This window comes from Lynx canadensis, chromosome A3 (assembly GCF_007474595.2).
Source record: "Lynx canadensis isolate LIC74 chromosome A3, mLynCan4.pri.v2, whole genome shotgun sequence".
Taxonomy (NCBI): Eukaryota; Metazoa; Chordata; class Mammalia; order Carnivora; family Felidae; genus Lynx; species Lynx canadensis.
In genome coordinates this window covers 73,426,998-73,440,771 of record NC_044305.1, presented here as the reverse complement: position 1 = coordinate 73,440,771, position 13,774 = coordinate 73,426,998, and the positions used below count along the sequence as shown (strand labels likewise).

The 13,774-nt window shown below is 36.1% G+C and overlaps 2 protein-coding genes across 6 annotated transcripts in view; one reads left to right on the top strand and one right to left on the bottom strand.

Annotated features, from left to right (window-relative positions):
* Window positions 1–9,737, top strand: part of CCDC88A (coiled-coil domain containing 88A) — a 143,338-nt gene extending 133,601 nt beyond the window's left edge. For 2 of the 5 annotated variants that reach the window (XM_030310632.2, XM_030310629.2), the window contains 4 exons: window positions 1,652–1,920; window positions 2,108–2,570; window positions 6,051–6,150; window positions 6,704–9,737. In XM_030310632.2, the coding sequence (XP_030166492.1) occupies window positions 1,652–1,920; window positions 2,108–2,570; window positions 6,051–6,115 (797 nt within the window). In that variant the 3' untranslated portion in view covers window positions 6,116–6,150; window positions 6,704–9,737. The other 3 variants (XM_030310628.2, XM_030310627.2, XM_030310631.2) reach the window with 2 other exon arrangements.
* Window positions 9,738–11,605: 1,868 nt separating this feature from the next.
* Window positions 11,606–13,348, bottom strand: LOC115510590 (prolyl-tRNA synthetase associated domain-containing protein 1). The gene is made up of 2 exons (XM_030310626.1): window positions 13,189–13,348; window positions 11,606–12,127 (listed from the first exon to the last, which is right to left on the bottom strand). Exons 1-2 carry the CDS (start codon window positions 13,270–13,272, stop codon window positions 11,696–11,698), a joined length of 516 nt encoding a protein of 171 aa, XP_030166486.1. The 5' UTR covers window positions 13,273–13,348; the 3' UTR covers window positions 11,606–11,695.
* Between the last annotated feature and the right edge of the window lie 426 nt (window positions 13,349–13,774).

Here is a 13,774-nt window from a genome sequence, read left to right as displayed (position 1 = left end):
GTGGGAGAGGGGGAGAAGCAGAGATGGAGAAGTAGGCTCCATCCATGAGATCATGACCTGAGCCAAAGTCAGATGCTTTTAACCAACTGAGCCATGTAGGCGCCTCTGCTTTTTGTATTATAAAATCATTTTGTCTCAGTTGTAATTTTATCGTTAATGCTATGACTCTGTTGTAGTGGTCTGAAAAATCTGATCTCAAGAAGGGATTATCTTTTCATTTTTATAATCATATTCTTGTATGTAGTAGAAGAATACAGTCTGAAAACTGAAGTATTTCTTTTCTGATTTGAAAATTCAAGGAAATCTTTTTTTTGTAAAATGTTACATAACTTGAGCCAAATTCTTTCGTGACCCACTTTACTTTGTATTATTGTGTTGTCCATCTTGATATTATATCTATACAGTTTGCTGTCATTTAGAATCCAAGGAATAACATAAACATTAGGGAGTTTTTTTTCCAGAACTAGTAATTTGCATTCTATACAGTTGCTTAACCTCAGTTGAGCCTTTTTTTTTTTTAATTTTTTTTTATTTTTGAGAGAGAGAGTGAGCACGGGCATGAGTGGAGGAGGGGGAGAGATAGAGGGAGAGACAGAATCTGCTGCAGGCTCCAGGCTCTGAGCAGTTAGCACAGAGCCAGAGGTGGGACTCGAACCCACAGACCATAAGATCATGACCCAAGCCAAAGTTGGATGCTAAACTGAGTCACCCAGGTACTCCTCAGTTGAGTTTTTTAAGACTACATAGCCACCATACCAACAGTGTAAAGCAGGAACAATCAGGTGATTCAGACATTAAAGAACAAAATAAAACATATTTGACTTGATATTTTTACTGGAATTTGCTAAGTAACTATATCATATCTCCATTGATTTTCCTTTATATATGCCTGCTGTTTCAATTAAAAAAATTTATTTAAGGTTATTCATTTAGGATGAATGAGGAAGCTTCAAGTAAAGAATGAAGATTTCATAGAGAGGCAAGGAATTCGAATTTTTAACCTCTGAATTTTTATTCTGGTTTTAACATTTTGATGTAATTTAAAAATCATATCATCCTGTTTTGTTCTAACTTGTGAGGTGTTTTACAGTGACTTGAACTGAGTTTTTAAAATGTATTATTGGGGCACCTGGGTGGCTTGGTCAGTTGGGCATCCATCTTCAGCTCAGGTCATGATTTCATGGTTTGTGGGTTCGAGCTCCATGTTGGGCTTGTGCTGACAGGCCGGAGCCTGCAGTCTGCTTTGGATTCTGTGACTCTCTCTGCCCCTCCTCTGCTCGCACTCTGTCTCAAAAATAAATAAGCATTAAAAAAAAATTTTTTTAATAAAAATGAAAAAATGTATTATTTTTTTATTCACTTACTCATCAAATGTAATGAGTGCCTGCGTCATATGTTTGGCTCTGGGTGTAGTGGTAAAAGCAAGTATTTGTCCTTGTGGAACTACTGTCTGTCAATTTAACAAAATAAAGAGACTGTGGTAGATAGTGTTAGACTGTTGAAAGATGAACACAGTTTAGTAAGCATATCTAAATGAAATTTGAAAGTCAGTTTAGCTATTCATAAGAATCCAGTCCACAAATGTGATTACTTATATAGTTTTAATCTCATTTCTGTTACCAAACTCTTAACACAGCATTTACTCCAAAAGCAGGTGCAGTTAATATCCAAAGCAGGCCACAAAGCCACAGCAGTGGAGAATTTAGCCTGCTTCATGATCATGAAGCTTGGTCCAGCAGTGGTAGCAGTCCAATCCAATACTTGAAAAGACAGACCAGATCAAGTCCAATGCTCCAGCACAAAATGCCTGAAACGTTAGAGAGTCGAGCACATCACAAGATCAAAACTGGTTCTCCTGGAAGTGAAGTTGTTACTCTACAACAGTTTTTGGAAGAAAGCAACAAGCTTACCTCAATACAGGTTAGTTTTGTCTATGGTAACATTCATTTAGATGGACACTAGAAGTTAAAATTCTTTGAACTATAGAGCTTCTATCAAGACATGTTTATAAAGAGATACTAGCAATTTTATAGCACACAGTGTAATATATCAGGAAAGTAAAAGCTTGGCTGCATTCACTAATCTGCTGTGGTATCTTTTTTAACAGATAAAGTCCTCAAGTCAAGAGAATCTTTTAGATGAAGTAATGAAAAGTTTGTCTGTCTCTTCTGACTTTTTGGGAAAAAACAAACCAGTTAGCTGTGGTCTGGCCAGGTCAGTAAGTGGAAAAACCCCAGGAGACTTCTACGATAGACGGACAAGTAAGCCTGAACAATTTATGAGACCCAGTCCTCGAAAGACTGAAGATGCCTACTTCATTAGCTCTCCAGGAAAACCTACCTTAGGCACTCAAGGAAAGATAAAATTAGTGAAAGAAACTTCTCTGTCACGACAATCAAAAGATAGTAATCCTTATGCCACTTTACCTCGTGCAAGCAGTGTGATCTCTACTGCTGAAGGAACTACTCGAAGGACAAGCATCCATGATTTTCTGACCAAGGACAGTAGACTACCTATATCAGTTGATTCTCCACCAGCTACTGCTGATAGCAACATCACTGCAGCATCTCGTGAGTACCATTTACTCCAGTGGTCCTCTCATGCACCTCACAGTACAACCCATGCTGTGGGTTCTCATGCACAAAACAATTCAGCTCCAGATAAGCCCAAGTCGCTATATGCCCAGGCTAGAAACTCAAGAACAGAAAAGTCACATTTTCTAAACGAAACCTTTGCCATTATTAATATGTCTAATGATGCATTTGGAATATCAGCTAAAGATAGCGTAGAGTCATTTACTATGGCTAATCCATCTCAGCCATTTTTATCTCTGAATACAGAACTAGTTAGTAACATAAGTGGGTTACCTCCCAGGCCAATCGCCAGAGTAACTGACCAGGCTTCTGCCATTTTGGATAAAGCTGCAAAGAAAGATAATGAACAGTTTTCTGATAATCAGAACCCTAGTAACAGTAACCCACAGTCTTCTGCAGATAGCAATAATCTTATCACTACTGCATGCCTCTATCCTGATGACACAGAATCTGCATTGTTGGTTTCTGAGGATAATCAGACTGTTTGGTATGAATATGGTTGTGTATGACCAAAACTGCACAATATAATACTGATGTTACTTGATATGCACTGTGCTTCTCTAATCTGATTTGAAGAGCTGCTGTTGAAAAGTATCATTTGGCTAGGCTTATATTTTTATTTTTAAATTGTGGCATAGTGTTCATTTGTACATGGTGGCATGTATATAAATATGAATGTGTAACCACACCAAAGCCTGCATGAAATATTAATTACATTGTACATTTTTTGCATGACTTTAAAATCCTTAACAATACATGCTCCTCTTTCTCATTTCTTGTCACCCGATAAGAGATTGTTACTTTGATACCTTGGAAGCATATTAAAATAGTTGCATGCTATAATTACCAAGAAGGCATTTCCAAGTCATATTTACTTTGTTACTCCCAAAAAGGAACGTTCATTTTCTCCTTCCCTCCTCTTTGCTCCTCTTCCCTCGCTGTTCTTTTCACTCCTTCTCCCCCCCCCAAATGTGCACTTCACATTGCACATGTACAGCATTAAGGAAAATACGTAAAAAGATGTCATTTTTTTTTTGCCATTTAATGTCTTCTGTCCTCCTGTTTTATTTTCAAAGAAATAGTCACTCCCTTAACACTTTTGTAGCAAATGTTAACTACTGCCCATATTTATAAACTTGTTCAGATTTAGAACATTGTTGTTACTCATAAATTGAGTGTAATTCTTTAAAAACCCCATCAAATTTACCTGTTACTTACACAGTGACTAGGAGCATTTGTATTAATTCTGTTTCTTCTCTTCACTTTCCTTCATCTGTTAAGTGTAAGAGCTCAAGGACCATCTTTCCTTCAAGATGACTTTTTAAATTGGAATCAATTAATATATTAGTTTTGCCAGTTCTTTTTTTATAGGGTAAAAGAAATAAATAATAGTGTGTTGAAAATTTGCATTTTTACTTCTGTTCAAAAAGGATAGCAAGTTTACAAAGTAGTAAAGATTGTTGCTTCAATAATCTATTAAATTACGTGTCTGTCCTTAAAATAATTTCTTAAAAGAGTACATTGTGCTAAAATAAAATTAATGTTAGAATTTGTAACTATTTAAATAAACAAGTGTGTTTTTAGTGGAACAAATTTTAGAACTAAAAATAAATATAAACTTTTAGCTAAAAAAATAACCATATAAGATAAAATATTTCATAATTCTGACTTAAGTGTCAATAAACTTTAAAATTATCTTGCTGTGGTCAAAACACTTTTAAAGTAAAATAAGCTAAACTTGAATCTCTAACTCCCAGAATTTTACAAAACAAAACAAAACACGTACTTGATTCACTTACTTCTGGAGAGAAGTATACCTTAGCTCTTTCTCTGGAATGTTTTTGACATTTTGATTCAGCCTAAATATTACTGCTAATAACTCAGCCTGGCATCTGGAAGAAATGCTTTGAAATGTAACTTTCTAAATGGGGGTGAGGGGGATTACTATTTCATACATGTTGTTATATTAAATTATGGTTATTAATTGGGCCGTGGAAATAGAATCTGTAAAGAATCTTTGCATAATGAAATTTGTATCCTTTGTAAATTAAACTATTCTCTTGTACTTACAAAAGGTCATTGTGGGGAGTAGGCCCTCTCCAATCAGAAAATTTTCATATTTTTTACTACCACCTAATATACTTTTTCCATGAATACATCCGTCTGTTTTATTGCTGGTTGTTTCACAGTCAGTCCTAACATTAAAAATGTTTTTGGCATCTCTTTTTTATAACCTATTAATAACCTAATAATAAAACTTAATGGTAAATATAAGTGAGATTAGATTGGAGCCAAATAGATTAAAATGGAATAATTAGTGTTACTACTTTTCCACTTTGAGCCAAGAATTATTTCATCACCATTTCAACTCTTTAGATATTATATATCTGGCCATGCACTTTAAATTTGAAATATTAAATTTATTTATGCAAAATACAGAAATTGTTGTATCATAAAATTGTGATTATTTTACAAAATTAGACTTACCAGAAAGAAGTATTTCCAATACAAACAAATGGCTATAGTTTATAATTTATATTATAACATGTTTTCAAAAGGAACATACACATTGTACTGTAAGACAGGTCCATACCATGTCCATAGGTCTTGAGGATTTTGAGAATACAGGCTACACTTCCTCTAGAGACTACCACCAGTTGTGGAGGCCTAAATTTTTTTCAAAACACTAGCATAGCACTTGGAATCAAATTTTTAGCATGGGAAGAACCTTAGAAATATTATTCAGCCAGCATTTCCCATGCTGTAAGAAATCAACATGCTACTTGCTATGAGTCTTACAAAGAAGCACCAATATTGTAACTTTTTAATTTTTTTTTTAAGATAAAAATGAAGCAACTCTGACCCAGTTGAGCAGCTGTACTTTCTTCCTCTAAGACATCTCATAAATATCTTATGATTCATAAAGGGTTATTTGGAAAACTATTTGGAGATTCACTACCCTGATTTTAGATGAAACTGCATGGCATTCACATTCCTGGCCTGGGTTTCTAGAAATTATACCCTTATTATTTGTCTGACATTGTAAACTGACATTGTTAGGTATTGGGTTCCCTTTGACCAAAACAACTTTAGCTGTAACAGTGAAAGTAGGTATATTATTTGCCTATAAAATTTGCCATAAGACCTGGTTTTCTCAGTAAATAAATACTTCATTGTGGATGTCTCTGTGGCTGCATGCAAGATTATTTTTTACTTTAAAACTATTTGTGACTATTTAGTGAATAAACATAGTAAGAGGACACAAGTATATTATTTCTGGCTTTTGAACTATAACAATCAGTCTTTATATAATAAGATGTCTATAATATTAATAAATTTCCCAGTTAGATTCTTTCTTCTTGCCCTACTCAACAAGAGCTCATTAGTTTCTTATCTTCATGAATTATATTATGTTTAACCTTTGATTAAATAACATGAAATGCTTTTCTCCTGCAGATGTGGACAAAGTACAAGAAAGCAGAAATTCAAAAAGCAGGTCTAGGGAGCAACAAAGCTCCTAATTCTATTACCCACTACATGACATGTGGGCCAAGTGGTGAGTTTCTTCCTTACAATGTAAATGAGATTAGTCTGTCTCATTTATACAAACTAACCATGTTACGTACAAGAACAAGTGCACATTGCATTAACAGATGTAAATATTGCTTGCTTAATTCACGACTTTCTGTCCTACTTACTAGTTGAGGAAGATTTATTGCTTGATGTAAGCTTTTGCCTATCAGTGCAGGAAACAAACCTTTAAAAATTATTTTTATTTTTTTTTCTTAATTTAAATTTAATTTTACTAGTAAATGTTTTCGGAATTCCTTTTTTAATTTGAAGTTGTTTTTTTTTTCTTTTATAGGAATCCACTCCCCCCCCACCCCCCACAATGTTCTTGATAATTGAGAATAAACAGTAAATTACGTACCTTTTCTGTGAAGAGCCACTCAAAGAAAAATTGTCTCTTTCTGTCACTCTCTCATTTCTATAGAAGACCTATCTGGTGCATGTTGTTCGTATAGTGCCTGCTCTGTATTTTATATCTCTCTTATCTTCAAGCTTTTCTTACATTTTCTTTCTTCTTTCTACCTTCCAACTAAATACAGAGAGAAAAGTGTCCTTCAGTTTCTCAGTGTGAAGCCTTTATTTCTGAAGTAACAAGACACCCAACTATAGGAATCATTTTAAAAATCTTTAAGGAGACTTTAAACAATCCTTCGTGACTAGAGCAGGCAAGAAATACAAAACCTTCATTCCTTCCTTGAATCAAGGAGCACTACTGGAGTCAACTGCCAAAATTTTTAGAAGGTTTTAGGACTTACTATACATTGTATTGTTAAGATCTACTGAATAAAGGATGTTCTCTCTCTAAGGACCAAGTGTTTTAAGGTTTCAAGAAGTACTCCAAGAACAATCTACTTCTTTCGTCATTTGTTTATGAATTTATCCATGTTTGCTTAATGCTTCTGCTAAGTATTAGCCAGAATCTAGCCATTTATATTTAGTTGTGTAAATCTAAAATGCTGTATGTTGTGGAATGTACTATATATCAAGATACAGAGAACATTGTTTTGGCATGTCAGAGCCTTATTTGGTTAGCAGACTGCATGTGTTGGTATTCTTTTTTTTTTTTTTTAACTAATTATTTTGATGCACTGCAAAAGAAATTCAGTTTATAAGATAAATCTGAAAAATAGGAGTTATAAAAAATTTACAGTAATATTAATATTTCCATATTCCTCATTAAGCAACACTAAGCATTCACAATCCAAGGTAATTAAAGAGAGTGTTTTTCTGAAACTTTTTTAGTAAGGTGGTTTTCCAGCAAATTGCATTCCCAAGATAAAACTGTTGTGTTTTAATTCATTTCCCTTCTTTAGTATTGGGTTATATATGTGTGTTTGTTTTTTTAACATGAGAGCTGACTATTGCTTAAGAAGTTTTCTTATGGCAAAAAAAAAATGTAAATAATTTACTATGATCTGCATTTTGCCAGGAACTCATTTATTTTTAAGGTTATCACATATTAATAAGAACTTTTCTGTTTTTGTCCTTTATAATATTGCATTAAAGTTGGTAACTGTTATTGGTACTTTTGAAATATTTGTATGCATTTGTTACCTTAAACATTTGAAAGAAGCACAAAAAAAGTAGATTTAGTTAACCCAGGGAAACATCAGTTTTTTTGTAGCTCCAATTTTATATCACAGTTTTATTTTCTTATGAAATCAAAAAAGGCATTGATACTTATTAATGCAAATTCATTATTTAACATAAATATCAGAATAATCTTAAAGGTCTGAAATGAGAAAGATAGTGACTTTTTTATTTTAACAGTGTACTTCTTAGGCTCTCATTACCAGCTCTAAAAAATCTTTTTGGAACAACTCCATATTCATAGTGTGTGGTTTAGGAACTGTGTGTTTCATCACTAACCTAGTAACTGTGAGAAATGTGTATGTTCTCTCCCCCCCACCCCATTCTCTCCTTCCCTCTCTCTCTCTTTCCCACTCTCTATCCCTTTCCCTCTCTGTTTTTGGTAGGCCAGTAGCAGTATTGTGTTCATAGTCTACTTTCAGAAAGACTTACTAATGAAAAGAAAGACAGCATGTATAGTTGACCAGAAATTAAAAAGGAATTTAGAGAACTTGGACTTATCTTAATGCCACCATTAACTTAGGTTTTGCCGCCAAATAATGCTGTAAACTCTTGGATGAAAGGTGCTATGTAAATGTAAATACAAAGGATTCTTACTAAAATACAAATATTGCACAACAGACATATTTAAAACTTAATCTCTAGACTTTGAAACATCTCCATTGTGACTCCCTAGATTCAAGTATCAAATTGATAATGGGCATCATGGCAGTCTAGAGATACTTGCATGTAAAAAATGTAAATTCATTTTTAGGTGGATAAATTGAAAGTAAATATAGAAGTTATGTTTTAGCTAAATACAGTAAGTGGGTAACTTAGATTTATATTAACTAGCATCTAATTTGCACAACTAGGACACATCCCAGGACAGTTACTAAAAGTTGGAATTTAATGAGTAGGAGTTTGCCCAGTGAGATGAATCATACCACAGCTTGACCTCTCCAGAACACTAATGTCCTAAAATAGAGAACCTGTTGATTTAAGCAGCACATTATTGCTTCATGCAGAAAATGCTTAGGGACAGCCTATATAGTACTGAGACTCAGTATGCTGACCCTGAGAAAGTGCAGTTAGAGACAACCAAGGAAATACTTAAGACCGCAAAAGTAGGAATATTCTCAATTATATTCATAACCTTTTTCATACCATCTCAAGGAAGGACTAGATAATAACCTCATGAATACTTTACTTTCTCCAAAAGATTCAGAAGCAAACTTACTAGGAGGTCACTCTTTTCCCTTAAACTGCTTCTACCAAACAAAATGTTTGGCCACCTAGAAACTTAAGGGGGCCTGACATGCTTTTATCTGGCTGTCTTCTAAATCAACACCTAACCCCTTAGGAAACTGAAAAATTAATATACAGGGTAATAGCTTCGGCAAAGAGCTCCAATAAAGTGCTTCAGATCTGGCCATGTGGAAATGTTTGGTCCACGTTTTGAACTGGTGGTTACCAAAGAGTTCACGTAACAGGTTTGTATGTAGCACCTTTCATGCAAGGCATGGTAAGAGCCTATTAAAAAATCACTGTGCATATTACAGAATTGCAGCCACCTCACAAATGAAGTATTAGAGCCTGCACTGTCTTAACAGTTTATGTCAGGAAGTGAAAAAGATACTGTACCAAATCTGGAATTACAATGAGGAGTAATAATGTATGCTAAATGACTTTGTGTTTTAAGTGACTTTTTATGAGAAAAGTGAATTTTTGTGTTTTTTTCTGCTTCACTTAGTCCTGAGATGTATTTTTTCTTTAAGCCTTGAATGAGTAATACAAAAGGAGCCCATGTTGTGATATAAACCTTGATGTACATGTTGAGATATTGGGACAACAATGAAAATGCCTTAAAAGGAATGCTTATGGATAAAGTTGCACTTATAACAGCACCCTTTAACAAAACCTGATTTTAAATTGTCTTTTTCATTTCTAAGGGTTCTCTTTCAATGTTTGCCATTGTACTTACAACTGTTATTAAATACCAAATCAAATAATACAAAAGCTGTAACATTTCCTTTAAAAGTAATGCTACTAAGGGATTTGGAGTTGAATGGCAGTGATTTTTACTTGACAATACCTATTATCAGCCACAGAAATCCAGTTCGTAACAAACCATCATATGGTTGATTTGTCTTTTTAAAAACATTTCATTACTTTTTAGTTATAACTTTATTACTCCTAAAAAAAATTAAGTTGGTTTAACATTCACTTAAACTGATTGATACAAAAAGAAATAAAACAAAGAGGTGATTTTTATAACAAGTGGTTAATAATCATTTAAAAATCGTAAGATACAATTTAGCTAAGTATTATCTTTCCTTTTCCTTTACCCTGGAAAACTTTTTTTCAGACATAACCCATAACTTTGTTTAGATGATTCTGTCTAAATCTTTCAGGGATGAGTATTGGAGGTTTAGGAAGAGAATCGCATCTATCAGTTCTGTCAATCTTCACATAGGTGTCAATACAGTAATACATTGCAGGAAGCAATTTCATTTTCACGTATGTAAGACTTTGGGCGGCAAAATGTTAGAGAAGGCTCCCAGCTGTGTTTTCTTGGGCAGGTTAGTCTTTCTGAGCCTGTTGTCACTATAAGATGAGGAGGGTACTAACTGCCTTAGTGTCTTTGCCTCTATTATTCATTAAGCCTTCATTTTATGTGCAAATCAACCTAAAATTTCCTCTTAGAGATGTAGTAAACAGTAGGTAAAAAGTAACATGGCACCTTAAAATAAGTTATCATTTATGGAAAATATTTCTTACTCCCCATTTCTTAAATTCATTCTTTATAGAAACTCTGCCACAAGTAAACTTGTAGTTCTAATCATATATATCAAGAACTGACAAGTTTTTACTCTCATTTTGCCTTTAAATAACACAAATTGGTACAGAGTACACTATCACTACCAGATGGAAATTACTTTTGACTGACCAAACATAATAATATGATAATAGACTATCCCATTTGATTGTACTGGAGGAAAATGTGAAAATTTTCTTGACGAGATCTCTAGACTACTTGTGTAGTTTAGTCTACCTCAGACCTTCAACTAATGTTTTGTTTCAAGTGAAAAAGTATGTTTCTCCACAACTGAAGGGGGAAATGAGTAAAATTTAGGACAGAAAAAACTTGTTCCAAGTATGTTTACATTTCTAACCTCTCAAGGACTAAACAGATCTTTCCTTAATCCTCATTCCCCTAAGATAACCACTATCAATAATTTAATCTATTCCTGTATTTTTTCTCTATGTACAGTATATGTATAATTTCATATATGCTGTTTTTGCAAGTTGCTTTTTTCAAGTACAGTAAACACCCTAAAGATGTAAAATAGTTGATCTTAGTTAAACTAACCTTAATTTTGTTGTTAATCTACTCTTAATTGTGGAAGCCATTCCTTTAATGAGTAGTTGTCATGGGAGAGATAGGAGGTGAAATCTGAGCTAAAACGACCTCAATACATTTTTTTTTAAGTTATTTATTTATGGGGCGCAGGGAGGGGGGAGGAATAGGGGCAGAGAGGGGAGAGAGAATCCCAAGCAGGCTTATGCTGTCAGCACGGAACATGATATGGGGCTCAAACCCATGAACTGTGAGATCGTGACCTGAAATGAAATCAAGAATCATATGCTTAACTGACTGAACCACTCAGGAGCCCCTCAATACCTCTTTTCAAAAGCAGCTCCTTTTAGAGGGCATCTGGCTGGCTCAGTCAGTAGAGCATGTGACTCTGGATTTCAAGATTGTGAGTTTGAGCCCCACATTGGGTGTATATTACTTAAAAGATAATTTTAAAAAGCAGCTCCTTTTAGATGAAATGTCCCTCCTAAAATTAGTCACCAAACAAAGGTGCTAAATATTCTTATCACTTTTAATGCTTTGTATAAATAAAAAATAAGAAAAACAACTTTCAGAAAGAAGTGTATTCTAAATATCAGTCCAATTAGTTTTTATCAAAATTTAGTATTATGGGATCATGTCCTGTCTTCTTCACAAATGTGAGAAAGTCTCCAGGGCTCAATCCCATGGTTGCAGCATTGGTCATTGGATGAAAGTACACCTTTTCATGTCCACCTTCCAGAAAAGCAGAATCCAGAACAAATTTCACATCTCCATCATCACAGAAGAGTGCCAAAGGTGTGGCACAGCCTTGGCCAACTTTTAGTTTTTCTAGCATGGCTGTTTCATCAGCAAACCGAAGATTTCCACTCCCAACACCTAACTGCTTAGCAAGATCATTTAAATTAACTTGTCTATCATGAAGAACTGTCACCAGCCAATAGCCTTTTTTCTTCTTGTCTTTAAGGAATAAGTTCTTACTATGTGCTCCTTTCAAATGCTGGATATGAGGCATCATTTCTTCAACTGTAAACACCTGTAAAATATCACACGAAAAGTTTTAAAATAATGCATGTACACACTGCACATATACACAGCTATATGTACTCTGCTTGCTGGGTGAAAACAGCAAGGTTAGGGGAGTACTCAATGCCATAGATTGTCACTGGTAGAGACCCATTTCCAGCCCGTTACCAAATAACACACCTTGCTACCTCAATCCCTACTGTGAGGACCTCTTAGGCCAGTTCTCTATTCAATGTGCTGGCCAAGCCCTCACATTCCTCAAGTGATTATTTTTTTCTTTAAGTTTCTGGTACTGAAAGTTTATAGCAGCCCAGATTCCTATTCCTTAGCATCCCATTACATCCAGACCATGTGGCAACCTCCACTTTACAAATCTAAAACCATAATGAGAGTGGGAGAGCAGGGAAGACAATGAGACTCTGGACTAACAACATTAAAAGAGCTGGCAATATGCACAGGTAAAGAAGGGGGAGAGTTCCGTATACTATATAGGAGAGAAGGTCAGAAAAAATGGTAAAAGTCTTGATGTTAAATGTGTAAGGTTGAAGACACTGTATTTGTCTACCCTTTAAAGGTCACCATATTTAGTTATCATTAGCTGTCATTCAGCCCTGGAATAAAAACTATGTCCCTGCACCACTCAAGTTACACTGGTTCTGTGAAATGTTTGCAAATCTTCACATCAATATACTATGTTAATACCAAACTCTATAAGCTTGGTGTCCTGCTATATGCATGATGCCTGAAACATGGTAGGCACTACACAGTTTATTGCCTGCTAACTATATACACATGAAGTGGACACACTGATCGAATATTCCAGACCAATTTAAGATGCACTAGTTTTCAGAATGTGACCAGGTCGCTCCAAGAGAAAACTCAAGTTTTCCCACGATAACATTAGTCCCGAGAGGCCTTTGATGTGCCTGTCGGGTCCCTTCTGTGCTCTGGAACCCGGGAAAGGTCCTAGAACGGTCGCTTCTGCGGCACATTCCCGCTGGGGCATCTGGTCTTCACGGCCCCGCCCAAGACCCCGCAGCGGAGCCCACCCCTCCGGCAGGAGCCCCTCACCTCCGGGTGCTCCACGACCTCTGTGCGGATGGCCAAGGCGCCGAGCCGCTCATCCAGCGCCGCCCGCAACTCGGCACCAGCCATGCTGCTGTCGTGGCCCGCAGACACTGGGCGGAAGAGCGCAACAAACAGGCCTGACTTCCCGCGCGGCAGGCCGACTGGAGGCTGGAGCGGAAGTGCCTAGAGGGACCCGCGCGACCCCGGAAGCCCAGTGCGGCGCCTTCCGGAGGCGGGGTCCTGCAGTGCTCGCACGCCCTTCCTACGGACGCCACGCCCTCTGGAAGTCGTCTTCTGGGACTGCTGCGCGAGACTTGCGGCGTTCCTTGTTCCGCGTTCCACAGGAGGAAGGCACCTGCCTTTTCATAGCCTTCCCTAACTCCTCTTGAGGTTCCCTAGGTGCAGCATATCTTTCATTTAAACAGAATCAGGGCCACCTAACAAAGTTAAGTGTGGGGAGCTTTGGAGATCAGGAGAGTATGTGACCGTGGGCTGGCCCCAGGCAGAGAAGCTCCTTACCTCTTCCCCTGCCTTCGAAATGTACCTTCTGCCCACTGCTCCTGTACCGGGAGCCACTTAAAGGACATTG